Raw genomic sequence first — 10,509 nt, forward strand, 5'->3', positions numbered from 1 at the left:
CGCCAGACAATTTTTGAAGGATGCGGCAAACGAAGGATGAAACGTGAGGCCATCCGTCGCTAATACAAGTCTATGAGAAAAATATGGATCCGGAAGCATCAGTCGCCGGATCTGGTTTTTAAAAAAAAAAAAAAAAAAACTTTGACAGATTGCAACTGATGGCAAAAAACTGCTGTGTGAAAGGGGCCTAAGCCTGATGCAGCCCATATTACACGACAGCCTGGGGTCTACGGAGCGGCCATCTGGAATAACGGGACTCGTCTGTTCTCGGGTCGCCGGCGCCATTCTATATAGTCTCAATAAAAGGCAGAAAACCACAATGTGAACATTACACAAAGAAAAATGCATAAAACCAGAGGCCTCAATGCGGCTCCAACCCTGAGGTAACCGGTGAGGTCTGAGGTAAATCTGCCCCATACGTCTGTGAGGAGGAGGCTATTATATACTCACACACATGGCATGTATGTATCATTACTGGTCACCATCACTGGACCCTGCACTCCTCGCCTCACTCCTCTTCCCTCATCACCTCAGCACTAATATATTATTCCCGCCTTTTCTTTCTTCAGTCACCGAATTCGAACTACAGATCCCGGCATGCAGCGCGGCACTGGCGCAGCCTCGGTCACTGTACGTGTAACAGCTGATCCTCTCCCAGCAGTCAGTGCGCCGGCGCCGCGCAGAGTGAAGCCTGCCTGGACGCAGTGGTGACGTCACCGCGCAGAAGACGTCCACAGGGTGACGTGGGCTTTGGGCCCCGCTCCGCTCCTGGTTGTGTCACGTGACGTGTGCCGGTCCCGGGTCGGTTTCCGCCGCTGATCTTTCACCATTTCGCGCCTTTTTTGGGGGGAATATCGCGGTTCTGTCTCTCTCTGGTCGCCTTGTTACCTTTGGATGTTTTTCGCTGCTCCCTCACCATGACATGATGGCTGCACATGCGCGGGCGTCAACAAGAGGTTAATGCGCCATACACGTCTGTGGTAAGGATGTGTGTGCTGGGTCTGTGCCTTTCTGCTGCCGGTGTTCGGTTCGTTTATGGCTTTTCCTATAGATTCTCATATAGGAAGAAGAAGAGAAGGCGCAAAGAAAGCGGAACGGCGAGAAATCCGGAAACGGCAGCATCAGACGCCAGGTGCGGAGCCTCAGACGTCAGGTGCGGAGCCTCAGACGTCAGGTGCGGAGCCTCAGACGTCAGGTGCGGAGCCTCAGACGTCAGGTGCGGAGCCTCAGACGTCAGGTGCGGAGCCTCAGACGCCAGGTGCGGAGCCTCAGACGTCAGGTGCGGAGCCTCAGACGTCGGTGCGGAGCCTCAGTCTTCACGTGCGGAGCCTCAGACGTCAGGTGCGGAGCCTCAGTCTTCACGTGCGGAGCCTCAGACGTCAGGTGCGGAGCCTCAGACGTCAGGTGCGGAGCCTCAGACGCCAGGTGCGGAGCCTCAGACGCCAGGTGCGGAGCCTCAGACGTCAGGTGCGGAGCCTCAGACGTCAGTGCGGAGCCTCAGTCTTCACGTGCGGAGCCTCAGACGTCAGGTGCGGAGCCTCAGTCTTCACGTGCGGAGCCTCAGACGTCAGGTGCGGAGCCTCAGACGTCGGTGCGGAGCCTCAGTCTTCACGTGCGGAGCCTCAGACGTCCGGTGCGGAGCCTCAGACGTCCGGTGCGGAGCCTCAGACGTCAGGTGCGGAGCCTCAGTCTTCACGTGCGGAGCCTCAGACGTCAGGTGCGGAGCCTGACATATGAAGTAGCCTCAGACGCCAGGTGCGGAGCCTCAGACGTCATATGAAGTAGCCTCAGACGCCAGGTGCGGAGCCTCAGACGTCATATGAAGTAGCCTCAGACGTCAGGTGCGGAGCCTCAGACGTCGGTGCGGAGCCTCAGACGTCGGTGCGGAGCCTCAGTCTTCACGTGCGGAGCCTCAGACGTCCGGTGCGGAGCCTCAGACGTCCGGTGCGGAGCCTCAGACGTCAGGTGCGGAGCCTCAGTCTTCACGTGCGGAGCCTCAGACGTCAGGTGCGGAGCCTGACATCATATGAAGTAGCCTCAGACGCCAGGTGCGGAGCCTCAGACGTCATATGAAGTAGCCTCAGACGCCAGGTGCGGAGCCTCAGACGTCATATGAAGTAGCCTCAGACGTCAGGTGCGGAGCCTCAAACGTCATATGAAGTAGCCTCAGACGTCAGGTGCGGAGCCTCAGACGTCATATGAAGTAGCCTCAGACGTCAGGTGCGGAGCCTTAGACGCCAGGTGCGGAGCCTCAGACGTCAGGTGCGGAGCCTCAGACGTCATATGAAGTAGCCTCAGACGTCAGGTGCGGAGCCTCAGACGTCATATGAAGTAGCCTCAGACGCCAGGTGCGGAGCCTCAGACGTCATATGAAGTAGCCTCAGACGTCAGGTGCGGAGCCTCAGACGTCATATGAAGTAGCCTCAGACGTCAGGTGCGGAGCCTCAGACGTCATATGAAGTAGCCTCAGACGTCAGGTGCGGAGCCTCAGACGTCATATGAAGTAGCCTCAGACGTCAGGTGCGGAGCCTCAGACGTCATATGAAGTAGCCTCAGACGCCAGGTGCGGAGCCTCAGACGTCATATGAAGTAGCCTCAGACGCCAGGTGCGGAGCCTCAGACGTCATATGAAGTAGCCTCAGACGTCAGGTGCGGAGCCTCAGACGTCAGGTGCGGAGCCTCAGACGCCAGGTGCGGAGCCTCACGTCATATGAAGTAGCCTCAGACTTCAGGTGCGTAGCCTCAGACGTCAGGTGCGGAGCCTCAGATGTCATATGAAGTAGCCTCAGACGTCATATGAAGTAGCCTCAGACGTCAGGTGCGGAGCCTCAGACGTCATATGAAGTAGCCTCAGACGTCAGGTGCGGAGCCTCAGACGTCATATGAAGTAGCCTCAGACGTCAGGTGCGGAGCCTCAGACGTCATATGAAGTAGCCTCAGACGTCAGGTGCGGAGCCTCAGACGTCATATGAAGTAGCCTCAGACGTCAGGTGCGGAGCCTCAGACGTCATATGAAGTGGCCTCAGACGTCAGGTGCGGAGCCTCAGACGTCATATGAAGTAGCCTCAGACGTCAGGTGCGGAGCCTCAGACGTCATATGAAGTAGCCTCAGACGTCAGGTGCGGAGCCTCAGACGTCATATGAAGTAGCCTCAGACGTCAGGTGCGGAGCCTCAGACGTCATATGAAGTAGCCTCAGACGTCAGGTGCGGAGCCTCAGACGTCATATGAAGTAGCCTCAGACGCCAGGTGCGGAGCCTCAGACGCCATATGAAGTAGCCTCAGACGCCAGGTGCGGAGCCTCAGACGCCATATGAAGTAGCCTCAGACGCCAGGTGCGGAGCCTCAGACATCATATGAAGTAGCCTCAGACGTCAGGTGCGGAGCCTCAGACGTCAGGTGCGGAGCCTCAGACGTCAGGTGCGGAGCCTCAGACGTCAGGTGCGGAGCCTCAGACGTCAGGTGCGGAGCCTCAGACGTCAGGTGCGGAGCCTCAGACGTCAGGTGCGGAGCCTCAGACGTCAGGTGCGGAGCCTCAGACGTCAGGTGCGGAGCCTCAGACGTCAGGTGCGGAGCCTCAGACGTCAGGTGCGGAGCCTCAGACGTCAGGTGCGGAGCCTCAGACGTCAGGTGCGGAGCCTCAGACGTCAGGTGCGGAGCCTCAGACGTCAGGTGCGGAGCCTCAGACGTCAGGTGCGGAGCCTCAGACGTCAGGTGCGGAGCCTCAGACGTCAGGTGCGGAGCCACAGACGTCAGGTGCGGAGCCACAGACGTCATATGAAGTAGCCTCAGACGTCAGGTGCGGAGCCTCAGACGCCATATGAAGTAGCCTCAGACGCCAGGTGCGGAGCCTCAGACATCATATGAAGTAGCCTCAGACGCCAGGTGCGGAGCCTCAGACATCATATGAAGTAGCCTCAGACGTCAGGTGCGGAGCCTCAGACGTCAGGTGCGGAGCCTCAGACGTCAGGTGCGGAGCCTCAGACGTCAGGTGCGGAGCCTCAGACGTCAGGTGCGGAGCCTCAGACGTCAGGTGCGGAGCCTCAGACGTCAGGTGCGGAGCCTCAGACGTCAGGTGCGGAGCCTCAGACGTCAGGTGCGGAGCCTCAGACGTCAGGTGCGGAGCCTCAGACGTCAGGTGCGGAGCCACAGACGTCATATGAAGTAGCCTCAGACGTCAGGTGCGGAGCCTCAGCCAATGCCAGGTGCGGAGCCTCAGTCTTCACGTGCGGAGCCTCAGCCGACATCAGGTGCGGAGCCTGACATCATATGAAGTAGCTTCAGACATCACGCGCAGAGCCTCAGCCAACATCAGGTGCGGAGCCTCTGTCACCGCATGAAGTAGCCTCAGACATCAGGTGCAGAGCCTAAGACATCACATGCAGGGCCTCAGGTGCCACGTACGGAACCTCAGACATCACATGCGGAGCCTCAGTCACTGCATGAAGTAGCCTCGGACGTCACGGCAGAGGCTCATCCGCCACATGAAGTAGCCTCAGACATCACGTGCGGAGCCTCAACGACCAAGTGCAGAGCCTCATACATCACATGCGGAGCCTCATCCGCCACATGAAGTAACCTCAGACATAACATGCGGAGCCTCAGCCACTACATGAAGTAGCCTCAGACATCACATGCGGAGCCTCAACCGCCAGATGCGGAACCTCAAACTGGTGTTTTCTGTGTCTTCAGGTCGCTGCTGTCACCGTCCTCCCATCAGAGGAGAGCATGGAGGATTCTCTGCGGAGAACGTCTGTAATGGGGCGAGAGGTGCTGGAGCGGGCGAGACGCAGGGATGTTGACTGGTGGTCTGTACGTACACACAGCGGCCACAGGCCAAGGATACGGCACAGTGCGGAGAGTCCAGAGGTCAGTGCCGGGCTCCTCACCTTCCACGGAAATACTGGACAACTGTGTAGTCACCTGCCACCACACCAACTAATCCGCGGCTCCTCCTACCGCCACAGCAAATAATCCAAGGCCCATCCTACCGCCGCACTAACTAATCACAGCCCCTTCCACTGCCACACCAGCTAATCCACGGCCCCTCCTACCGCCACACCAGCTAATCCACGGCCCCTCCTACCGCCACACCAGCTAATCCACGGCCCCTCCTACCGCCACACCAGCTAATCCACGGCCCCTCCTACCGCCACACCAGCTAATCCACGGCCCCTCCTACCGCCACACCAGCTAATCCACGGCCCCTCCTACCGCCACACCAGCTAATCCACGGCCCCTCCTACCGCCGCGCTAACTAATCACGGCCCCTTCTACTGCCACACCAAATAATCTAAGGCTCCTTCTACTGCCACACCAGCTAATCCACAGCCCCTTCTACCTCCACACCGACTAATCCACAGCCCCTTCTCCTGCCACACCGACTGATCCACAGCCACTTCACCGACTAATCCACGGCCCCTTCTACCGCCACACCAACTAATCCACAGCCCCTTCTCCTGCCACACTGACTAATCCACAGCCCCTTCTACCTCCACACCGACTAATCCACATCCCCTTCTCCTGCCACACCGACTAATCCACAGCCCCTTCTGCCACACCGACTAATCCACAGCCCCTTCTGCCACACCGACTAATCCACAGCCTCTTCTCCTGCCACACCGACTAATCCACAGCCCCTTCTCCTGCCACACCGACTAATCCACAGCCCCTTCTCCTGCCTCACCGACTAATCCACAGCCCCTTCTCCTGCCACACCGACTAATCCACAGCCCCTTCTCCTGCCACACTGACTAATCCACAGCCCCTTCTCCTGCCACACCGACTAATCCACAGCCCCTTCTCCTGCCACACTGACTAATCCACAGCCCCTTCTCCTGCCACACCGACTAATCCACAGCCCCTTCTACCTCCACACCGACTAATACACAGCCCCTTCTACCTCCACACCGACTAATCCACAGCCCCTTCTCCTGCCACACCGACTAATCCACAGCCCCTTCTACCTCCACACCGACTAATCCACAGCCCCTTCTACCTCCACACCGACTAATACACAGCCCCTTCTACCTCCACACCGACTAATCCACAGCCCCTTGTCCTGCCACACCGACTAATCCACAGCCCCTTCTACCTCCACACCGACTAATCCACAGCCCCTTCTCCTGCCACACCGACTAATCCACAGCCCCTTCTCCTGCCACACTGACTAATCCACAGCCCCTTCTCCTGCCGCACCGACTAATACACAGCCCCTTCTACCTCCACACCGACTAATCCACAGCCCCTTCTGCCACACCGACTAATCCACAGCCCCTTCTACCTCCACACTGACTAATCCACAGCCCCTTCTCCTGCCACACCGACTAATACACAGCCCCTTCTCCTGCCACACCGACTAATCCACAGCCCCTTCTCCTGCCACACCGACTAATCCACAGCCCCTTCTCCCGCCACACCAAATAATCCACGGCCCCTTCTACTGCCACACCAAATAATCCATGGCCCCTTCTACTGCCACACCGACTAATCCACGGCCCCTTCTATTGCCACACCGACTAATCCACGGCCCCATCACCGACTAAACTACGGCCCCTTCTACCGCCACACCGACTGATCCACAGCCACTTCACCGACTAATCCACGGCCCCTTCTACCGCCACACCGACTAATCCACAGCCCCTTCTACTGCCACACCAGCTAATCCACAGCTCTTTCTACCACCGCGCTAACTAATCAGCGGTCCCATCTACTGCCACACCGACTAATCCACAGCCCCATCACCGACTAAACTACGGCCCCTTCTACCGCCACACCGACTGATCCACAGCCACTTCACCGACTAATCCACAGCCCCTTCTCCTGCCACACCGACTAATCCACAGCCCCTTCTCCTGCCACACCGACTAATCCACAGCCCCTTCTCCTGCCACACCGACTAATCCACAGCCCCTTCTACCTCCACACCGACTAATCCACAGCCCCTTCTACCTCCACACCGACTAATCCACAGCCCCTTCTCCTGCCACACCGACTAATCCACAGCCCCTTCTCCTGCCACACCGACTAATACACAGCCCCTTGTCCTGCCACACCGACTAATCCACAGCCCCTTCTACCGCCACACCAACTAATCCATGGCCCCTTCTACTGCTACACCAAATAATCCATGGCCCCTTCTACTGCCACACCAAATAATCCACGGCCCCTTCTACTGCCACACTGGCTAATTCACGGCCCCTCCTACCGTCACACCAAATAATCCACGGCCCCTTCTACTGCCACACCGACTAATCCACAGCCCCTTCTCCTGCCACACCGACTAATCCACAGCCCCTTCTCCTGCCACACCGACTAATCCACAGCCCCTTCTCCTGCCACACCGACTAATACAGCCCCTTCTACCTCCACACCGACTAATCCACAGCCCCTTCTCCTGCCACACCGACTAATCCACAGCCCCTTCTCCTGCCACACCGACTAATCCACAGCCCCTTCTCCTGCCACACCGACTAATCCACAGCCCCTTCTCCTGCCACACCGACTAATACACAGCCCCTTCTACCGCCACACCAAATAATCCATGGCCCCTTCTACTGCCACACCGACTAATCCACGGCCCCTTCACCGACTAATCCACGGCCCCTTCTACTGCCACACCGACTGATCCACAGCCACTTCACCGATTAATCCACGGCCCCTTCTACCGCCACACCGACTAATCCACGGCCCCTTCACCGACTAATCCACGGCCCCTTTTACTGCCACACCGACTGATCCACGGCCCCTTCTACCGCCACACCGACTAATCCACGGCCCCTTCTACCGCCACACCGACTGATCCACAGCCACTTCACCGACTAATCCACGGCCCCTTCTACCGCAACACCGACTGATCCACAGCCACTTCACCGACTGATCCACAGCCACTTCACCGACTAATCCACGGCCCCTTCTACCGCCACACCGATTAATTCACGGCCCCTTCTACCGCCACACCGAATAATCCACGGCCCCTTCAACCGCCACACCGACAAACTGAGGAGATCAGTGGGGACCATAAATGGGGCACTGTCACCCACATTCTTGGTATTCGTGAGGTCGGGGCCCCTGAGCTCAGACCCTTATGATGTGTCCGCTTGGTGTTCAGCTTCTGCTTTATCTCCTTGTGCAGGTGGAGTGTCCCGCGAGCTTAGAAGAGGCGTTCAGCACGTTGTCCCTCTTCATGCGCCAGACGACGGAGCAGTGTGAGGTACCGGCAGGTGGCGGTTTCAGGCTTTGTGTAATTGTACAGTATTACGGTGCTCTGTGAAGGAACGTGGCGGCACATTCTCCTCTAGTATTATACATTGGTCTGTGCTCTACGGCACAAGTTCGGTGCCACCGTAGTGTCAGGTGACGGGTCAGCGCCTGCTGCTGTGAAGTGTCTAATCCTTCCATATAATAAGATAAAACTGCCCCCGCCCGGCACCCTGATGTGTGCCGTCCTTTTACCCTTCAGTACATGGCATCGGAGGCATTATTCTTCCTGCAGCCGCACTTGTACTCGGGATTTCTGACACTGATTTCATACACATACTGAACACAGCAAATAGATATATATCACATAAAATAGTCTAAAGAATAAATCCGATCTCTATAATGAGTCCCATGACGGTATATATCTGCTGTATGTGGAGACCAAAAGAGAGAACCCGAACTTGGGGTACAAAAAAGCAGAAAAAGGACAATAAATGTAAGGATTTTTAATATATTTTTACCTCTGTTTAATCATGTTTCGCATTTTAACTCTTGCTGGCTCCTCTTTTATTACCCTCACCAATAAAGGTATTTTATTCTTAAATTTATTGCCCTATTTTTGGTCTGATTTCAGCAGTGATACCCCCACACATCACAGGATTATCGCAGTCTGTAGTAAACCCCCTATATCGCCTGCCTTTACCTGCAGCATGTCATCTAGGTATGTGGGCCGGCGGCAGTGTCTCATAATGACCCCAGAGGGCCGGAGGTGACATCTTCCCATCAGTCGCTTATATCTAGTGTTATTATATGTTGCCTGATACTTTCCCCCAGATACAAAAGGATTCATGGGATAAACCCCCGACCGCGCCCGGCCCCATAGGATGGGCTGTGTCCCGTCCTAGGATGGGCTGTGTCCCGGGCCTGTGGGCAGCCATAAACGATGCACACTCGCGGTGAGGTGTAGAGCAGATGAGACGTATGAATCCTGACCGCGGTACATGGATATTACAATATATCTCCTCTCCTAGAGGTATCACAGCTGTATCCCAGCCCCGGAGATGAGCAGGAGCGAAGTGCAGCACGTCTGCAGATTTCACTGCAGGAGACGCCAGCGAGCACCCGGGAAGCCTCCTCCTCCGGCATCGGTGAGTGGTGCAGCCGGTGGTGATCGTACGTGCAGTCTGGTCACGCACTGTGTCGTGTCAGATTATAGGGATCTTCCCTGGTTGTGACATTTACATACCAGTTTGGATGATGGTTTCTCCGTACATCTTGTGTTTATACTCTGCAGAGCTCGGCCGCTGGCCCCTTTCGGTCTCCTGAGACATTGCAGGACACCCGGGACGTTTCCATTGAAGTCGCTCCTGGAACATACAGCATCTCTGCCTCTTCCCCCAACTACCAGAAGCAAACTCACCTGCTGAACATCACCCCCGGGCAGAGCGTGGATCTCACCTTCACTGTGTAGTCTGTGGTGGGAGTCTGTGTAAGACGACCGGCCCTTTAAATCTATTCACCCAGCGATTTGTACAATCATTAAATACCAGAGACCACATCGTCTGACGTCCCTGGAACATGGTGGCAGAAAACCTGTGTGTGAACAATCGTGTACAGTCATGGTCATGGGTAGCTGCACTTTATATCTCTGGGACAACAGCAATGCAACTGGATTCTCTCTGCGAGGACGCACATAAGTGTCCTGGATTTTTAGATGCCATTAAAATGAATTCATGCACAAAGGTCGCCATGATGACGTGAGATGCCGGATGGCGTCCTATGAACTGAATTGGTGACTTTCAGTGTAGTATCCTCAGGGGGCAGCAGGCACCTTCTGATTTCCGGTCTTTATTTTAAATCGTTTGGTATAAATTATTTTAATAAAGATTTTCCTCTTTTTATTTATCTGCACAGAAGCTCGTCCATCCGGTCCTGAGTCTGGCACAAGGGTAGGACAACATGAGCAAATCATTATCAAAGGGACGATCCGGGCCTGGAAAGTCGTACACATAAAATCCAGAAACTCCTTGTGGCATCACCGTGGCCCTGTCTGGAAGGTCTGCAGCTCTCCTGCACAGAGAAGAGGACACGGCTATAGCACTGCATGGCGTCCTGTTGGGTGGTCGACTGTCACGTCGCTGGAAGGATGAGCAACCACAGATCGCTCTGTGCCGTGCTACGTCGCAGCAGAATACAGGGGACTGGTGGTGCGTTGCAACCTGCTCAGCGACTGGATTCCACCTTCCTTGCCGAAGTTGCGATATTTGCTACCACATTCACCTGCATTGCGATGTAGCAGGTGCTTAGCCTG

General features: G+C 56.2%; 1 protein-coding gene across 1 annotated transcript; it reads left to right on the forward strand.

The window, feature by feature from the left end:
- Positions 1–715: 715 nt before the first annotated feature.
- AKIP1 (A-kinase interacting protein 1) lies at positions 716–10,466 on the forward strand. The gene is made up of 5 exons (XM_069738478.1): positions 716–980; positions 4,692–4,868; positions 8,134–8,211; positions 9,230–9,346; positions 9,493–10,466. The coding sequence occupies exons 1-5, from the start codon at positions 936–938 to the stop codon at positions 9,667–9,669; spliced, it is 594 nt and encodes a 197-aa protein (XP_069594579.1). The 5' UTR covers positions 716–935; the 3' UTR covers positions 9,670–10,466.
- The last annotated feature ends 43 nt before the right edge of the window (positions 10,467–10,509 follow it).

The sequence above is a fragment of the Ranitomeya imitator genome, chromosome 9, assembly GCF_032444005.1.
Source record: "Ranitomeya imitator isolate aRanImi1 chromosome 9, aRanImi1.pri, whole genome shotgun sequence".
In the NCBI taxonomy this organism is placed as follows: Eukaryota; Metazoa; Chordata; class Amphibia; order Anura; family Dendrobatidae; genus Ranitomeya; species Ranitomeya imitator.

Bases quoted from the DNA above. Each gene is read 5' to 3' on its own strand.
- AKIP1 (XM_069738478.1), top strand. From the start codon at position 936: ATGCGCGGGCGTCAACAAGAGGTTAATGCGCCATACACGTCTGTG. The intron at 981-4,691 runs GTAAGGATGTGT...CTGTGTCTTCAG, and splicing joins ATGCGCCATACACGTCTGTG to GTCGCTGCTGTCACCGTCCT. The intron at 4,869-8,133 runs GTCAGTGCCGGG...CTCCTTGTGCAG, and splicing joins ACAGTGCGGAGAGTCCAGAG to GTGGAGTGTCCCGCGAGCTT.